The following is a 20,245-nucleotide window of genomic DNA, read 5'->3' on the forward strand; positions in this document are numbered from 1 at the left end:
AGCATACAACAGATAATGCACATTTAAATTCACAACTATACTACATATATTTTATTCTATTATCAAAATACTATTTACAACCTGAAGGAAAATAAATTTGGCATAAAAAACACTAACACAAGCATTAAAGGGAGAGAAATTCGACCAGTCAAAAACAAAACATAAATGCAACACCTCCAGAGAACACACTTTCCATACATGTTTCTTTTGCTAATGACAAAAGAATTTTGTTTTGATTTAAAAAAAACACACACACAAATAGTTTAATGTAAACTAAAAGATTACATCTTATTCAGTCACCATAAACTTTAAGGTTGTGATCCAAATCCTAGTCAGATTAATTTGTAGTCTTCCCACAACACAAAACTAGAGCCACATCTATACCACTGTCAAGTTTATCAAGGGGCTGGCATGTGGCACGGTGGGTTAAAGCCTCGGCCTGTAATGCCAGCATCCCATACAGGCACCAGTTTGAGTCCCGGCTGCTACTCTTTTGATCCAGCTCTCTGCTATGGCCTGGGAAAGTAGAAGAGGGCTCAGGTGCTTGGGCCCCTATACCCATGTGGGAGACCCAGAGGAGGGTCCTGGCTCCTGGCTTCAGACTGGCCCAGCTCTGCCTACTGCGGTCAATTGTGAAGTGAACCAGCAGATGGAAGACCTCTCTCTCTCTCTCCTCTCTTTGTGTAACTCTAACTTTCAAATAAATAAATAAATTTTTAAAAACAAAAAGAAAATCTTATTTGAACTCCCTTTCAAGTATAATTTTAAGCAAAAAGGTACGATCAAAGTATATCAATTTGATACAGTTAGGTAACAACCACATTGGTTTGGTCTGGTTTGGTGTGTGTCTTTGTATAAAGACACTTCACACAGATTTGGGTTGGTCATTCTGCTTCCTATTTTTTAAAAAAAGGTCTCCCCAAATTAATTTTTAACACTAGAAAACAGAATATAAAAAATATAATTCAAGAATCCCTTCCTTATGGTAGTGTTGCAAAACAGCTGTGCCATCTAAATTCATACATTCCTTAGTTTACTTTTAATATTAGCCCATATTCTAAACATTAACAGCTGGGGATGAGTTAGAAGCCAGGAATGTGATGAACAGCAACCAGAACCAGCTACATATTGACTACATACAGAAATACAGGAAAAAAAAAAAGATTTTAAAAGCATGGAATATATATGCTATGTTAAGTTTTGCAAAATACCATGAAATGCAAATTATCAGCTTCTTAGAACTCACAGATGATGAAAAATCAGTATCCTTATTTCAACCTATTGCTTGAAAATTTTAATAAAAATAAGCCAGCTATAAGACTGTCCTATAATACTATATTCAATTACATGTGTACCTGGTAGTCTATTCATGTTCACACCTTGGGCAGAAAGACCAATTCCCATATAGCTGTTGGAAACAAAAGAAGGAAGGTTATTATAGTCAGATATGTATAAATTTTAAAATCCTTTTAAATTATCAGAACCAAGCCCAAGCTGAAGCTATTAGGGTAAATATGTTATCACAACAAATTACATAGCAACAAAGGGCAATATTAGGTATCAATAAAACCCAAATACACAATAAGTTCATATAGTAGTCATTCATAATTATATTCAAAAAGTAGTAGAAATGACTATGTCCTCAGCTAACATCCATAAAAATCTCTCTAATTCATTAATTATAGGACTATAAGTTCTCAAAAACACACACACATAAAATGGATATGGATTCACATCTGGAAAAAAATGTGTATTTTAAGGTATTTATATATAGTTTTCTAAATTAGACAAATTGACAAAATCTATCTAAACACAATCTTAATTATCAATCTATGAAACTAAAAAAAAATGATCTCCACAGAAGAAATTCATGAAGAAAGGCCATTAAAGCATGCAATTTTCAAAAGCAAATAAAATTAGTATTAGCTGATATAGTTCAAAAAAGGCTAAAGTAAAAAGAGCTTTTTAAGTACGATGCAAAAGCCTAAGAACAAACTGAATTCAGTTTGTTAATAGTTAAACTGACCTTATATTAAGATTTAAAAGGGCATCTGATAAAGTTCAGACATCCTTCCTAATAAAAACTCAAGTAAAATATGAATAAAAGGAAATCACTTAAATATGACATACTTTTTTCTAAATCCAATTTAGCAAGTAAGATATTATAGAATACAGAATTCTAACCAAGGAAAGATAATATTTTTAAAAAGAACAATAACAGGGTTGGGTTTTCTCTGTTAGATCTTAAGACTCAAAGTTAACTAAATCTGCAAGATCAGTATCACTAATAGGAGCACAAGCTGAATGAGGTAAGAGCAACCAAACACTAAGAACCACCATTTAGATGTCTACTTCAGAAGGATTGAAGTTTTGTCTTGATTCAGCTCCCTTGCTACAAATATACTATTACCACCCCCAAAAACAACACAAAATAAAACGCACAACAAGGCAGGCGTATGGGATGAAATCCAAAGCTATGAGTGGGTCACAGCCAGGCACATGGGTCCGTGACACTCACTACTGGCTGCGAGCCCCCTGACCAAATGTGACCCCCAAGAGGAGCACAAGTCTTGCTTACCACTGATGCCCAGGGCTAGAACAGACTTCTTCTAAAAGAAGCCAAAGAAATGCTGACCCCACCTCCTGCCTGGACCACTGCTTACTGGACATTGTGACCTCCTTAATGGGAAAGAGAGGAGAGAGCCTGCTGCTGGGTGCACCAGTGACGGACCAGGTCAGCAACACAGCCCCAATCACCCTGAGGTCCCCCGGAAACTACCTCACGACCGGTTTTGGATTGGGAGATAAGCAGTTAAACAACAAGTACAAACCACAGGAAAAAGAAAAAGCACAGAAAAAGATGCACAAATTAAAGGGAAAATGTCAAATTTCCCAATCAAAAGGAGGCTGCAAAGACAAATTTCCAAACGATGAACAAACAACTGCAACGTAAACTCCCCCTGGATGACATTACTCAGCAGGTGAACACGTGTATGTCAGACACGTAAGAAAGGAGGAACTACAATTACCAAAAACGAGGACACCAGAGTGCCAGGATTTCCACGATGGAAAACTATGTTCTTGAACTCAAAATGTATACTGCATACTTAGGATAAAAGTCAAGTCTTACTCAGGGCACACTGAAACTATCAAATACTGATAGAATCTTAATCTGAAAAGCTTCCAGGCAGGCTTCTGGTGCAACACTTGTTACACTGTCTCTGCTTCCTGCCCACCCTGGGAGACCAACAGGTGCCCAAGCAGCTGGCTCCCTGCCATCCACATAGTGAACCCAGACTGGATTCCCAGGCCCTGGCTTTAGCCTGCTCCAGTCTCAGTTGCAGCAGATTTTTAAGGAGTAAACAAGTGGATGGAAGATTTCTCTCCCCCTTATGCTGAAATAAATAAATTTTAAAAAACAAAAAACTTTCAGAGCAAAAAAGCCTGTACTAAGGAATGACAACAGCACAGCAGATTTCTCCCCAGCAACAACGGATGACAGAACACACCAGTGCACCATGTTCCAAGCACTGAAAGCACAGTACTGTCCACCTATAACTTAATTCCCAGGCAAAGCAACAAGTGTGAGGGGAAAGTAAGATATGTTAAGACAAACAAAAGCCAGAGCTGGTCCAGGGTGAAGCCAGGACCCCAGAAGGCCATTCAGGAGTCCCACGTGGGTGGCAGGGGTCCAAGCGTTCAAGTCATCCTCCACTGCTTTCCTAGGCACATCAGCAGGGAGCTGGATGAGAAACAGAGGAGCCAGGACTTGAACTGCTGCTCTGACATGGGATGCTGGCGTTGCAAGCAGCGACCCAACTGCTGTGCCACAACACCAGCCCTAAGCAGCCATTATTGTTATGATGTCTAAGATGTAAGGGAAAATATGCTTTTTAGGAACGCAAACAGCAGGGGCTGGAGCAGGCTGAAGCCAAGGGGCCTGGAACTCCATCCTGATCTCTCCCATGGATGGAAGGCAGCAGCCCCACTACTCAGGTCATTTTCTGCCTCTCCAGGAACATCAGCAGGGGGCTGGGTAGGAAGCAGAGCAACCAGGACTCAAACCTGCACTTGGTGTCATGAGCAGCAGCCTAACGTGCTGTGCCAATCCAATGCCAGCCCTATACAGTCATGTATTCTATAAACTACCCAGTTGAAGCATTTTGGTACAGTGCTCTATACAAAGTAAGAACCACATGGAAATTCTAGAACGGAAAGATATCTGAAATAAATACATTGATGCAGTTAATGGCAGACTGGAGTAACAAAATGAGTAAGTAAGCATGAAAATAGATCTGATATGAATAACAGAGAGAAAAAGAGGGGGAGGGAATGAGAGTCCCCAGAGCAGGACCAAAGGCCTAACATCCATGTAATCAGAGAGCCAAGGAGAAAAACATGGACCAGAAAAACTGATGACAACTTCCCAAATTTGGTAAAAGAGACAAATTTATAGATTTAAGTAGGTTAGCAAATTTCATACAAGTTAAATACAAAGAAAACCTCAGGATGAGCCTTTAGTCTAGTGGTTTAAACACCTCTGTCCCACAAAGGAGTATCTGGTTCTTAAAAAAAAAAAAAAAAAAAAAAAAGATTTATTTATTTGAAAGGCAGGGTTACAGAGAGATTTTCCATTTGTTGGTTCTCTCTCCAAATGGCTACAATGGCCAGGGCAGGGCCAGCCAGGAGCCTGGACTTCATCCAGGTATCCTATAGAGGCAGCAGGGGCCCAAGCACTTGGGTCATCCTCTGCTGTCATCCCAGGCACATCAACAGAGAGCTACACTGGAAGTGGAGCAGCTGGGAATCTAACTGGTACTCACCTGCAATGCTGGCCATGAACATTTAGAAGAAAAAAACCTCAGCCTAGGCACAAATCACAATCAAACTGCCAGAAACTCACAATGAAAATACTAAAAGCAGCCAGAGAAACATTACATACAAGGGTAATTCAAAAGGTCATAGAACAATGGGATTTTTAAAACTTAAGTTTACATTGGGACAGAAAATTTTGAAATCCATTCATATGAGGAGTCTTCAAAAAGTTCATGGAAAATATGTATTACAAAACATACTGCATAGATTTCAAAATTTCTGCACCAAAATAAATGTATTTTTAATTACTGTTTTTTGACAAACTGCATGAAGTATCTTCATTACCTTCGCAGATGCACTGGGCTACTACTAACTTCTCATCACGTCTGAGGGCCAGAAGACAAAAGTCAAAGCACTGAAAGGCTAAACAGCAAAGGCCTGGGGCCGGTGCTCGGCACTGTGGCATACTACGTTAAGCCTCCACCTGCAGTGCCGGAATCCCATGTGGATGCAGGTTCGTCCCAGCTGCCCCACTTCCAATCCAGCTTTCTGCTTATGTCCTGGGAAAGCAGTGGAAGACGGCCCAAGTACTTGGATTCCTATCCAATGCCACTCATGTGGGAGAACCTGAAGAAACTCCTGGCTTCTATCGGCCCAGCTCCGGCCTTTGCGACCATTTAAGGAGTGAACCAGCGGACAAAACACCCTTCTCTCTGTCTCTTTCTAACTCTGCCTCTCAAATAAATAAATAAATCTTAAAAACAACAAACAAGTTCCGGCGCCGTGGCTCACTTGGTTAATCCTCTGCTTGCAGCGCCGGCATCCCATATGGGTGCCAGGTTCTAGTCCCGGTTGCTCCTCTTCCAGTCCAGCTCTCTGCTGTGGCCCGGGAGGGCAGTGGAGGATGGCCCAAGAGCTTGGGCCCCTGCACCTGCACAGGAGACCAGGAAGAGGCACTTGGCTCCTGACTTCGGATCAGTGCAGTGCCAGCCGTGGCGGCCATTTGTGGGGTGAACCAACAGAAGGAAGACCTTTGTCTCTGTCTCTGTCAATTAAATTAAAAAAACAACAACAAACAAACAAAAAAACCCACAAAAGTCTGCCAACACAAAATACAGTGTTGCAGGAAAATGACCTTTAGGAATGAAAGTGACAAGAAAACATTTTCAGATAAAAGGAAAGGAATACAATGTGTTGCCAACAGACCTGTATCAAAAGAAATGCTCCTATCTGCTGAAAACACATGTGACTCTTTAAATCAAAGTGGTAACAAGGTATCAATCTACATCATGTAGATGTAATGCATATGATATGACAAGTACAAACAAAAAGGACAGGAGGCAGGCACTAACGTGAAAGTGCCACACTGTCACAATCTAGGTGCAATGGCACACAATTCTTGATGGACTACGAAAATTGGGACGTTTACTAAAATCTCTAGAATAATCTCTAAAAACTTGCAAAGAAATATAGTTTGAAAGTGAATAAGCTTACAAGAGAATTCTAACACACACATCAAAATAATACATCATTATCAAGTATTGTTTAACCCAAGAACACAAGGTTGGTTTAACATTGAAAACCAACCAAAGTATTTTACCATACTAGGAAAAAATCTATATCACTTGAACAGTTGCAGGATAAAAAACTGACTAAATTTAACACCCATTCACAGTAAATATACTTAGCAAACCAGGAAAACAAGGGAACCTCACCCTCAACCTACAAAAACTCTGGCATACATAATAGTGAAATATTGAACCCTATCTCCCAAAGACCAAGAACTAGGCAAGAATGCCAGTGCTCAACACTTCCATTTAACACTGAATACAAATCACAGGCCTTTCAATAAGGCAACAAAGATTTAAACAGAACCAATAACATTGCTTCTATTTGCTGATGACATGACTGCTTATAAAGAAAATCCTAAGGAATCTACAAAATAATCAGAATAAGAGATTTTAATAAGGCTGAGGGTATAAGGCAAATATACAAAAATTCACTGTATTTGTAGATACTAGCAGCAAATGCTAGCAAAACAGTTTAAAAAATTCCATCTACAATTGCACCCCCCCCAAAAAAAAAAAACAAAAAAAAAACAAAAACCAACAAAGGACATTTAAGAATTGAACAAAAGACAGGCAGACCTCTCTACTGAAAATTTCCAAACATCTCTGAGAGGACTTAGAGAAGGTGGAAACAGACAGCAAGATATACCAAGTACACAGAATAGAAGTCTTATTATTAAGGCAAGAGTTCTTGTCAAACTGATCTTAGAACAATGTAATCCAAATCATAACCACACTAAGCATTTTTTTAACTGACGATGATTCTACAGTGTATATGGAAACTTAAAAGGATTTAAAATATTCAAAGTAAGCTCAAAAAAAACCAACGCTGGGGCAAACATGTGGCTCAGCAGTTACGACACCACATGAGACACCCACTCCCCACACCAGAGTGCTTGGTTTGTGCTGGCTCTACTTCTGATCAGGCTTCCTGCTAACGCACATCCCGAGAGATAGCAGGTACCGTCTGAAGCACTTGGGGCCTGCCACCATGGGAGAGACCCAGGTGGAGTTGGCTGCTAGCTTCAGCCTGGGCCAGCCCTGGCTGTTGCAGGCATTTGTAAAGTGAAAAAATGGATGGAAGATCAAGATCAAAATCTCTCCTTCTCCCTCTCTCTCTCCCAGCATGTCTCTTCTGTCTCCTTTTCAAGTAGATGAAAATAAATAAACATATAAAATGTTTTTTAATTATAAAACTTGTAAAGCAAAATGTAAGAATATCATGACTTGAAAAGTAAAGATTTATTAATACATAGAAAGCAAAAACCACAAAATAAACTCAAACTAGACTTCATCGAACTTTAAATTTCTTCAACAAAATTTCTGCTCAACAAAAGACATGACAATACAATTTACAAAAATTGACAAACTGAGACACTGCAAATAACTAAGATGCATGTAAAAAGTGTTCCACATTGTTAGCCATCAGGAAAATACAAATTAAAACCCCACTCAGATATCTCCATAAACCCAAAGGCCAATACCACCCATGTTGCCAAGGACAGGGCCCAACAGAATACCTATTACATTGTGAGTGGAAATTCAAAAGGTACAACCTCTTTGAAACAAAAGCCAGCAGTTCCTTGTAAGACTGAATTGTATCAACCCTATGACTGAACACCACTGAGGAGAAACCAAGACATGTCTACCAAGAGCGCTGTACACACATGCTCACAGCAGCTTAACAGCAGCAAAAGGATCTTCGAACAGCTGAGGTGTCCATCAACAGATACAGAGATGACGAATATTCTAGGTGGCAACAGAACGGAAAATGGTTTTACTGCCGTATCAGTACACGACGCTGATCAATCTCAAAGACAGTATGTTGACTCAAGACAGCTTTATAGTAACATTTATGCCACATGATTCCTTCTGTATGAAGTTCCGCAACAGCTAATTAATCTATGGCAGAAAACAAAAGTCCTAACAGTGTTCGATTCTGAAAGGGCTGGCAACAGAACTTGATCACAAAAGAACACTAAAGAGTACTTCTGAGGGAGATGGTTAGTGTTCCACATTTTGACAAGGGTTTACATGTCAAAGGTATATGCAACTGAAAAGTCTGATCAGAGTGCACTTAAGATTTGCACATGGGACTGGTGCAGTGGTGCAGTGGGTTAACACCCTGGCCTGAAGCGCCAACATCCCATATGGGCTCCAGTCCAAGTCCCGGCTGCTCATCTTCCGATCCAGCTCTCTGCTATAGCCTGGGAAAGCAGTAGAAGATGGCCCAAGTCTTTGGGCCCCTGCCCGTGTGGAAGACCCAGAAGAAGCTCCTGGCTTCAGATCGGCGAAGCTCTGGCCATTGGGGCCATCTGGGGAGTGAACCAGCGGATGGAAGACCTCTCTTGCTGTCTCTTCCTCTCTAACATTTTCTTTTTTTAAAAAAAATATTTATTTTATTTATTTAAAAGACAGAGTTACAGAGAGAGGAGAAGCAGGAGAGAGGTTTCCATCCACTGGTTCACTTCCCAGATGGCCGCAACGGCCGGAGCTGCACCGATCCGAAGCCAGGAGCTTCTTCCGGTCTCCCACGCGGGTGCAGGGGCCCAAGGACTCAGGCCATCTTCTACTGCTTTCCCAGGCCATAACAGAGAGCTGGATCAGCAGAGGAGCAGCAGGGACTCGAACAGGCACCCATATGGGATGCCAGCACTTCAGGCCAGGGCGTTAACCCGCTGCGCCACAGAGCCAGCCCCTGTAACTCTGTTTTTCAAATAAATAAAATAAATCTTAAAAAAAAAAAAAGATTTGTACATTTCACTGTATATAAACTGAACCAGAATAAAAACAGTCAACAAGTACCAAACTCTAATTAATGATACCTGGGCTAGTGATTAGAGATAATGTATAAATGCATCAAAAATTAAGATGGATCAATGAAAACAGAGGAATGGAGAGAGATGAAATAAAACAGTGATAGTACAACTACACAGTGACAGAGGGATTCCTGAAAAAGTCACTATGCTACACAAGAATCATACAATAAAAGCCCAGGGACTTTTGAAGAAAATGGGGTTAGGAGCAGTATGCAAAAACTATCAGAAACATATAAAAGACAAGAACCCAACAAAAACAGTAACAGTTTTACTCATGCTAAATCATTAAGGAACACATAAATGCCAAAACAAATGTAGCACTTTAACTTGAAAAAGACCTGGGGTTAACCTAGAGGGGTGTTGTAAGGGTTCTCGCAGGGTGATGGAGGAAGTCTAACATCAGATGTGGATGGGTGTGGCTCATGACACATGGAACTGAATTGTTGGTAGATGTGTGTGAAGTGCCATGTGAAATATAAAAACAAGCTCAAACTCAGCAATGAAGGAGAGACAAAAGGTGAACAAAGAAGAAATGAATTACTATGATACTACATGCTTAGAAATGGCAACAGGGCCTGTGTTGTGGCAACTAGGATGCTGCTGGCATCCTATACTGGTGCTGGTTCGTGTCCCGGTTGTTATACTTCCAATCCAGCCCTCTGCTAGTGGCCTGGGAAAGCAGCGGAAGATGACCCAAGTGTCTGGGAGACCTGGATGAAGCTCCTGGCTCCTGGCTTCTGTGGGGCCAGCGCTGGCCATTGCGGCCATTCGAGGAGTGAACCACAAGATGGAAGATCTCTCTGTTTCTTCTTGTCTCTACCTCTGATTTCCAAAATAAATGATGATGAAGAAGAAGAAATGGCAATGGTCACAAAATTTTTCAAGTCAACAGATTATCTCAAGTTACATATGCATTAGCATTATTAGGTAAGTAACATTTGTGCCTAACATTATAAAGCTGAAAGAACTATGGGTTTAACTATTTTCCTATATATCTTATCTGTTCTTGTCTTTTCATTTTTATTTTTGCTTTATAATGCCACCATCACTACTAGTGTTTTGTTTTGTTTTTTGGACAGGCAGAGTTAGACAGTGAGAGAGAAAGAGACAGAGAGAAAGGTCTTCCTTTTTCCGTTGGTTCACCCCCCAGGTGGCCGCTATGCCTGGAGTGCTGTAGCTGGCGCGCTGCACCCATCCGAAACCAAGAGCCAGGTGCTTCCTTCTGGTCTCCCATGCAGGTACAGGGCCCAAGCACTTGGGCCATCCTCTACTGCCCTCCCGGGCCACAGCACAGAGCTGGACTGGAAGAGGAGCAACCGGGACAGAATCCAGCGCCCTGAACGGGACTACAACCTGGGGTGCTGGTGCCACAAGAGCAGGATTAGTCAAGTGTGCCGCGACGCCAGCCTAGTTTTTTTTTAAACTATACTTCTCTGGTATTGTATTAAGGAGTATCTTACAAATTTAAAAATTCTGTTTAGTATATCACATTTTTTATGAAATTAGTTTTTTAGTGCATACTGGAAACCCAAGACACACCTTTTTAAAAATCTAATTATCACCTCACCTACCCATTTCTTGCAAATATCATTACATCTAACCCCACATCAAAACTCCACAAAGCACTGTCACTATTGTCTCAAAAACTTACTGCTATTTTAACCCAACAGAATCCATAGTACACTTGTCACTGGAAACTATGAAAGCTTGGCAGCCATCCTAAGTGCTGGAAGACACAAACTATAAACCAAGAACTGTATATCCGAGAAAACTATACTTCAAAAGAGAGGGGGGAAGAAGAAATCAACAGATTCCCAAATAAACAAAAACTGGGATAACCGTTAGCAAACCTACATTATAAGAGATATAGGGGCCGGCACTGCGGTGTAGCAGGTAAAGCTACCATATGGCACCATATGGGTGTTGCTCCACTTTTGATCCAGCTCTCTGCTAATAGCCTGGGAAAGCTGTAGAAGACGGCTCACGTGCTTAGGCCCCTGCACCCAGATGAAGGCCTAGAAAAAAACTTCTGGCTCCTGGCTTCAGATCAGTACAGCTGCAGCTGTTGTGGCCATCTGGGAAGTGAACCAGCAGATGGAAGACCTTTCTCTTTCTTTCTCTCTCTCTCTCCGCCTCTGCCTCTCTGTAACTCGGTCTTTCAAACAATAAATAAATAGATCTTTAAAAAGAAAAAAAAAAAGAAAAAGAAAGAAATATAAATGGGAAAAAAGACACTTCTAACTCAAATCCAGACAAAGAAATGAAGATATAAAGGTGTTTACAGATGTAAGCATAGGAGACAGCACCGGGTCAGTGCTGTGGGGTCATGAGCTAAGCCTTCACCTGTAACGCCAGCATCCCATATGAGTTCATGTCCCAACTGCTCCACTTCTTTTTTTTTATTTATTTATTTTTATTTTTTTTGACAGGCAGAGTGGACAGTGAGAGAGAGAGAGACAGAGAGAAAGGTCTTCCTTTGCCGTTGGTTCACCCTCCAATGGCCGCCGCGGTAGCGCGCTGCGGCCGGCGCACCGCGCTGTTCCGATGGCAGGAGCCAGGTGCTTCTCCTGGTCTCCCATGGGGTGCAGAACCCAAACACTTGGGCCATCCTCCACTGCACTCCCTGGCCACAGCAGAGTCCAGCTCCTTGTTAATGCTCCTGGGAAGGCAGCAGAGAATGGCCTAGGTGTTTGGCCCCCTGGAACCACGTGGGAAACCAAGAAGAAGCTCCTGGCTTCGGATGGGTCAAGTTCCACCGTTGCAGCCATTTGGGGACTAAACCAGCAAATGGAAGACCTTTCTCTCTGTCTCTCCCTCTGTCTGTAACTCTACATCTCAAATAAATAAATAATATCTTTTAAAAAAGTACCAACTTATTCTTTTCTGTTATTATTTTCTTGTCCTTTTTAACTTTGTGGGCTTAAAATATGTGAAGATTTCATTTGTCTAACAACAGTACAAAAGAGAAGAAACAGAGACATTAAGCATCAGCTTTACCACACAAAATTGTTATTAATCCATACTGCAATCTTTTCAGATATCATCTGAACAATCCTCAAATCAACTCAAAAATCTATAGATACCACAAATGCTTAGATATGTGCTAGAAAATACCTGAATCACATAATGGAGAGCAACATGGAAGAACAGAGGAAAAAAGACGTAAGACATAAACAAATATCAAAATGACACACACATATTTTACCTATCATCCCTGTGTGTAATTTTAATCCAATTATAAATCCTACCTGTAATTTCAGCAGATGCAAATGAACAAAATTATTAAATCGAAAGTCAGAGAGGTTCACAAAATATGCTTTAAAAAAACACCATACACATGTTCTGCAAGAGACACTTCAGACCCAAACACACCAACAGGCTGAAAAGTAAAAGAAACGGAAGAGAACCTGCAAACAGAACAATGAGACCTGAAAAATGTATATTAATATAAGTTAAAAACAGATTGTAAAGCTTGTTACTAGAGAAAAGCAATATATTTTTATCATGATAAAAGGGCCAATTCATCAGAAACACATAAAAATAAGTAAACACATAAAAATTATAAGTAAAAATATCTGAAGGAAAACTCAGAGAATTAAAAGAACAGACAACTCCAAATAATAATTGGAAACTTCATGAAACACTTTCCACAATGCACAGAACTAGACAGAAGAACAATAGGAATTACAAAACTTGAACAAAACAGTATACCAATTAGCAGGCATCTATAAAACTCTCAGCCAACTGTAGACAGACATCTTCTTCAGTATACATGAGAGATTCTTCTGGACATGTTATACTATAAAACAAGCTTCAGCAAACATAAAAATATGAAAATCATGGAAGGTATACTCCTCAGCCATGTGGAATTAGACAGCACTAACACTACATTTAAAAACAAAACAAAACTCCTTAAAAATTAATTAAGACAAAAGAAATAAGGAAATATAGAAAATCCTTAGAAATCAATTTCAGCAAAACCCCATCACACCACAATTTATGGGATGCAACTCATGTAGTACTTAGAGGAAAACTTATAGCTATAAATACCTATACTAACCAAGAACAATGTCTAATCAATACTCTCATTTTCTACTTAGAAACTAGAAAAAAGCAGAAATAAGTTTAACAGAGAGACCAGGTGAAAACACACACACACACACACAAACATACACACACAGAATAAGTGCAAAAGGAGATTCTATGTATTTATTTGCTTATTTGAGAGGCAGAGAGACAGAAAGAACTCCCTTCTACTGGTTTACTCCCCGAAATGCTTGCTGACAGCTGGGGGCTGGGCCAGAAACTGAAGCCAGTTGCTGGGAACTCACTCTGGTTCTCCAGGGTGGGTGGCAAGAACTCAATTACTTAAGCCATCACCACTGTCTCTCAGGGTCTGCATCAGCAAGAAGCCAGAGTCAGCAGCTGGAACTGGGTTTCAAACCCTGGGACACAGAATCTCAACCCCTAGACTAAATGTACGTTCCTTGCTAACCAAGAAAAAGAAGACTCAAATTACTGAAAATCAACATTTAAAGAGAGATCACTACCAAACTAAAAAGGATAAGAAAAAAGGTAAAAGGAAACACTATAAACAACAAACCACGAAGCCTAATTAAAATGGACAAATTCCTAGACAGATACAATCTACTAAGACTAGCTAATGATTTTAAAACTTCTCACAAAGAAAAGCTCCTGCTCAGAGGCCTCACTTATGAATTCTGTCAAACATATAAAGAAAAACTGACGTAGTCCTTCTGCCTTGTCTAAAAGTTAGCCACACTTCCTAACTGATCCTACAAAGCCAGTGTTGCCCTGTTATCAAAATCAGATAAAGATATTACAAGGAAACCGCAGAGAAAGAACCCTTATGAATACACGTGCTGAAATCTCCAAAAGATCACCAGCAAACCATATGTAGTACTGCACAGGAAGAGCTATACGTAATGACTAAATGGAATTCATCAAAAGGATACAGGGTTGGTTTAGCAACTAAAAATCAATGTAATACATCATGTTAAGAGAACAAAATTCACATAATCATCACAATAGCCACAGAAAAAGAATTTGACAAAATCTATCACCCTTTCACTTTGAACACTAAAAAAACTAGAAAAATTCACAGCTAATATTGATTACAAGAGTTAATCTTATTAATAAGGCAATAGTCCCCAAATTAATCTAGAGATCCAACTCAATCCCTTTCAAAATCCTAAAACTTACTTTTTCTGAAGAAATTGATGAATTCATCATAAAATTCATATGAAAATCCTTAGACAAACCAAAATAATCATGAAAAAGAATAAACCAAGAGGGGCCGCACTGCAGGACAGCAGGTAAAGCCACTGTCTGTGGTGCTGGCATCCCATATGGGTGCCAGTTCTAGTCCCGGCTGTCCCACTTCCCATCTAGCTCTCTGTTATGGCCTGGGAAAGCAGTAGAAGACAGCCCAAGTCCTTGAGCCCCTGCACCTGTGTGGGAGACGTGGAAGAAACTTTGGCCCCTGGCTTCGGATCAGTGCAGCTCTGGCCATTGCAGCCAACTGGGGTGTGAACCAGCGGATGGAAGACACCTCTGTTTCCCTCTCTCTCCCTTCCTCCCTCTCTCTTTCTCTTTCTCTCTCTGTCTCTCCTCTCTCTCTCTTCCGATCCAGCTCTCTGCTAGGCCTGGGAAAGCAGTAGAAGATGGCCAAAGTGCTAGGGCCCCTAAACACACATGGGAGACCTGGAGGAAGCTGCTGGCTTCAGGCTTTGACCTGGCCATTGCGGCCATCTGGGGAGTAAACCAGTGGATGGAAGGTATATCCCTCTCTCTGTGTGTGTCTCTATCTCTCTTTTTCTGCCTCTCCTTCTGTCTCTGTAACTATGCCTTTCAAATAAATAAATCTTTTAAAAAAAGATGCTCCACATTATTGGTAAATAACAAAATGCAAATCAAACATAGTTGAGGTTTTAACCTCACACATATTTAGATGGCTACAAACAAAAAAGACACGTGTTGGTAAGAATGTGGAGAAATCAGAACTCTCATAGCTGGCAGGAAAATAAAATGGTTCAGCCTCTTTGGAAAATAGTCTGGCTGTTAATCACAGCTTTTTCCCATATGACCCAGCACTTACAACCCTGGGTATCTAGCCAAGAGAAATAAATACATAGCCACACTAAAAGGTAACACAAATATTCATAACTGCATTTCTCACAGTAGCAAACATAGCCTTTCACCAACTGATGAATGGAAAAACACATGTGACATGTCCATACAATGGAGTATTATTTAGCAACAAAAAGGAACAGAGTAGTGATATATGCTGTAACATGAATGATCATGAAAACATTAAACTAAGATAAAGCAGCCAGGAACAAAAGGTCACATATTTCATGATTTCATCTATACGAATGTCCAGAATAGGCTAATCCACAAAAACAAAATAGACTAGTGGTTACCTGGGACTGGGAGGAATGACCATTTAGTTGTACATGTTTCAGCTGTAAGCTTTTTTTTTTTGGACAGGCAGAGTTAGACAGTGAGAGAGAGAGAGAGATCTTCCTTTTTCCATTCACCCCCCAAGTGGCTGCTACGGCTGGCACGTTGCGGCAATCCGAAGCCAGGAGCCAGGTGCTTCCTCCTGGTCTCCCACGCGGGTGTAGAGTGCCTAGACACCATCAGGCTCCAGTCTCCTGGCTCCTTCCCTTCAGTTAAAGAGCCTTGCCCTGCTTTTATGATTTCCAGTCAACTTCTTACTAACGTTAGATCACTGAACTGAGGGTGTGGGCAGTAGGCCTTAATTAGTGGACTCATGAGGTAGCACAGAACAGATTATCAATTCAGACTGACTGAAGCCCAACTGGCCACCCCTACAGAACACAATCACTGACCAATCAAAGGAAAGCCATGAGCACCACCAACCGACCAGGAACCCCGACATGTGCTGAACACGAACCTCTCATCCCAACTACAACCCACAAGAACCTTCACCCCAAGCCCTCGGGGAGCTCAGGAACTCACAGTAACTGCCCAGCTCCTTGCTCTGTGCTTTTCCTCCACCCCAATGCCAGGGACTGGCATTCCATGCACCAGGCAAGCAGACTCAGTTTTGGGAGTCAAAAAACCTCCAAAGAGCTTTGGAGCTTCATCTCTATCAGTATGTGAATTATACCTCGATAAAACTCTCCCAAAAAGAATAAACGAGGACTTCTGGGTTCTGCCCTGGTATGTAAAAAGTCTAGAAGTTCTCAATTTGTCCTCACCAGAAAAAACCCCAACAACTGATAATCAATCACTTAGATTCATCGCAGAACTGAGTTCACAGGCAAAACACATTAGGGAAAATCAAAGAGACAAGTGAAGATGCTATGGGTAAACAGGGCTATGGGTAAAAGGGCCCTCTTCTCTTGGCAGACGAGGAGAGGGTGCAGAGCTGCTCGCTCTCCACTTCCCTTCCTGCCCACTCCTCACCTATACTTGTACGTGGATCTGTTTCCTTGCCTTTTGAATAAACTTTACACATTTATGCACTATGTATCTGCCTATTCTTAAAATGCCTCTCCGAAGTATAAGGCAAGGACCTTGAACAAAATTAGACTACACATATCCCACTTCACACAATGAGAATTTTCAGTAATTAGAAGAAACATTTCAGAAGTAATAAATTATTAGAGACCAAGGGTGAGCTAGTTTAAAACCTGGGCTGCTTGTACTACTACCCCATCCGTGTCCCACTGCACCCTACAAGGGCAGCATCCCATATGAGAGTCAGTTTAAGTCCTGTCTGCTCCACTTCTGATCCAGCTCCTTGCTATTTTGTCTAGGAAAACAGCAAAATATGGCCAAATACTTGGACCCCTACTACCCACATACAGAGATAGAGATGGAGTTTCAGGCTCTTGGCTCTGGCCTGGCCCAGCACTGGCTGTTGCAGCCATTTGGGGAGTGAACCAGCCAATGAAGGTCTCAACTCCCTCTGTCTTACCCTATCATCTTACAACTTACATACACCTCACTTTATGCCTTATCAACAAGGCTTGCACTAAACAGCAATACTAATACAGAGTTTCTAGGGAAACTTAAAACAGGGAAGACAAAAACAAGGAACTAGAGGAAAATGAAGCCTCTGATGCCTACAACACCACACACAACACAGCAAGCATTCAACACAGCCTAACTCCTAGCCACATACAAAACTGCACACTAAAGACCCATTCCCCTCAGTTTCTATTACCCAATACATTTCAACAAAAAATTACAAGACATGTAAAAGGCAAGAAAAAACACAATCTGAACAGACATAGCTAGCAGTAAAACCACTCAGAATGGCAGAAACTTGAAGATCAAACAGGAAATGTAACACAACTGATCAATATGCTAAAGGCTGAAAGAAAATCAAAACTAAGTCAAAACTAACAAAAATGAATACTGCCTTTGGTGAGCTATCAGTGGATTAGACCCAACCAAGAAAAGACAAGTGAGTTCTGGGATGGCAACAGAAACTTCCCGAACAGAAATAACCAAGAGAAAAGCAAATGAAACACCTGGAACAAGACGGAAGAACTGCGCAACAACTACAAAGGGAATGATACAGGTTAAAGCCCCAGTCTGCGGCGCCAGCATCCCATATGGGTAGCCAGTTCGAGTCCTGGCTGCTCCTCTTCCTACCCAGCTCCTTACTATGGCCTGGAAAAGCAAAGATGGTCTAAGCACTTGGGCTCTGCACCTATGTGGGAGATCCAGAAGAAGCTCCTGGCTCCTGGCTTCAGATCAACCCAGCTCTGACCAATTCAGCCATTTGGGGAGTGAACCAGTGGATGGAAAAGTTCTCTGTCCCCCTCTCTGTAACTCTGCCTCTCAAATAAATAAATAAAGCTTTTGAAAAAGGAATGATATATGGGTGAAGGAAAGGCAAAAGGAAAAGAACAAAAGAAGAAGGTCAAATAATAATGGCTGAGAATCTTCCAAATGGCACACAACAAACCAGAAATCCAAAAGCTGAGAACACTGAATAGGATAAGTATCAAGATGTCAACAAGTCATCTTCTTATATTCAAAACCCAGGCCAAACACAAGGAAAAAATCTTGGAAGAAACCAGAAAAACCTATCTTATCTACAGAAAAGAAAGACAAAAATTATATCAGAGTTGTTAGAAATCACACAAGCAAGAAAAGTAGAGTGGAATATTTAAGTGCTGAAAGAAAAAGCACACCAACCTAGAAATCACTGTCCAGAGAACTGGCTCTCCAGTAGTGAAGCCACTCGGGGGCAGGTGTTTAGTGTATCAGCTAAGACACCGAAATCCTCCCTCTGGGGTCCAGGCTCCACTCTCAGTTCCAGCCCCTTGCTAATGCTAATGCACTCCCTGGGAGGCAGCAGGTGATGGTTCAAGTAGTTGGACCCCCAAGGAAAACCTGAATGGGGTTCCAAGCTCCTGGCTTTGCCCAAGCCCAGTCCTGGATATTGTGGTCATTTGGGGAATGAACCAGTAGACAGATCTGTCTCACTTTCTGCCTGTCAAATAATTTTTCAAAAAGTCCTTTAGCGACAAGGAAAATGATACAGGTGACAAAATTGGATCTACATAAAGAAAAGGAGAGAAGGAATACATGAATATTTTAAAATTTATTTTACTTGAGAGAGTATACATGCAAGAGAAAAATCTGCTGGTTCACTCCCCAGTAGAGATGGACGGAGCTCCCACCAGCTCCTTCACTACCAAAATGACCTCAACAGCCAGGGATGCACCAGGCAGAAGCCAGGAGCCGAAAACTCAACCTAGGTCTCGGCCATGACTGACAGGAAGCCAAGCACCTTAGCCATCGCTCCCAGGAGCAGAAAGCTAGAACCAGGAACACAGCCGGAACCCAAACCCAGACACTCATGGGATGCAGGCATCTCATGCCTGCCCCTAGTGATCTAATGGGTAAAAGATAACCAGTTTATTAGAAGACTTTTCTCCTCCTCTTCTCTCTGTCCCCCTCTTGTGATTCTTCCTTTCAAATAAACAAATAAATATTTTTTAAAAAGAGAGATGAGAGGAAGGAATTGGTTGTATTGTTCTAAGGTATCCACTACTGTGAAGCAATGAAGTATCATTTGAAAATACTTAAGATTAGTTCTACTTGTCTATGCAAACTGAGAGAAACTATTTAAAAAAAAAAAAAAAACTTTAAAAGGAAATGATTGACAGGAGAAAAAAATAGAATCAAATAAATTGCTCAGTTAAAACCAAAGAAAGGAAATAAGTAGATGGGGAAAAAAACGCAGTAAGGAATGAGTACAATGAGCAAGAAACAGAAATATGGTAGACAGCAGTCCAGCCATGGCAGTCATCACTTTTTTTCCTTTAAGATGTATTTATTTATTTGAAAGGCAGAGTTACGAGGTGGGCGTGAGAAGGCAGGAGGGGGGATAGAAAGAGAGAGATCTTCCACCCTCCACTTCACTCCTCAAATGGCCACAACAGCTGGAGCTAGGCTGGTCCGAAGCCAGGAGCTTCTTCCAGGTCTCCCATGTTGCTACAGAGGCCCAAACACTTTGGCGATCTTCCACTGCTTTCCTAGACAATTAGCAAAAGGCTGGATCAGAAGAGAAGCAACTGGGACTTGAACAGGTGCCCATATGGGATGCTGGTGTCAAAGGCAGTGGCTTTGTCCACCACGCCACAATGCCAGCCCTTTTCAATGTAAACAGACTAAATATACCAATTAAAGACAGAATTGAGTGGTTTAAAGAAAATAACACTTCAGTTTGTTATCTACCAAAAACTCGTTTTAAATGTAGACACAGAGAAATGAAAGTAACAGGATGAAGATATACTATGCAACACTAATCAAAAGAAAGCTGAGGGGCCGGTGGTGCGGTGGTGCACTGGGTTGATCCTCCACCTGTGGTGCTGGCATCCCATATGGGCGCCGGGTTCTAGTCCCGCTTGCTCCTCTTCCAGTCGAGCTCTCTGCTGTGGCCCAGGAGGGCAGTGGAGGATGGCCCGAGTGCTTGGGCCCCTGCACCCGCATGGGAGACCAGGAGGAAGCTCCTGGCTTCAGATCGGCGCA

At 41.4% G+C, this 20,245-nt stretch overlaps 1 protein-coding gene across 1 annotated transcript in view; it reads right to left on the reverse strand.

The window, feature by feature from the left end:
- RANBP9 (RAN binding protein 9) overlaps positions 1 to 20,245 on the reverse strand; it is a 103,067-nt gene that overhangs the window by 45,178 nt on the left and 37,644 nt on the right. The window contains exon 3 of the mRNA XM_062184665.1: positions 1,356 to 1,408. Within this exon, the coding sequence (XP_062040649.1) occupies positions 1,356 to 1,408 (53 nt within the window). The remainder of the gene's footprint in view (positions 1 to 1,355; positions 1,409 to 20,245) is intronic.

Source organism: Lepus europaeus, chromosome 3 (assembly GCF_033115175.1).
Source record: "Lepus europaeus isolate LE1 chromosome 3, mLepTim1.pri, whole genome shotgun sequence".
Classification (NCBI taxonomy): Eukaryota; Metazoa; Chordata; class Mammalia; order Lagomorpha; family Leporidae; genus Lepus; species Lepus europaeus.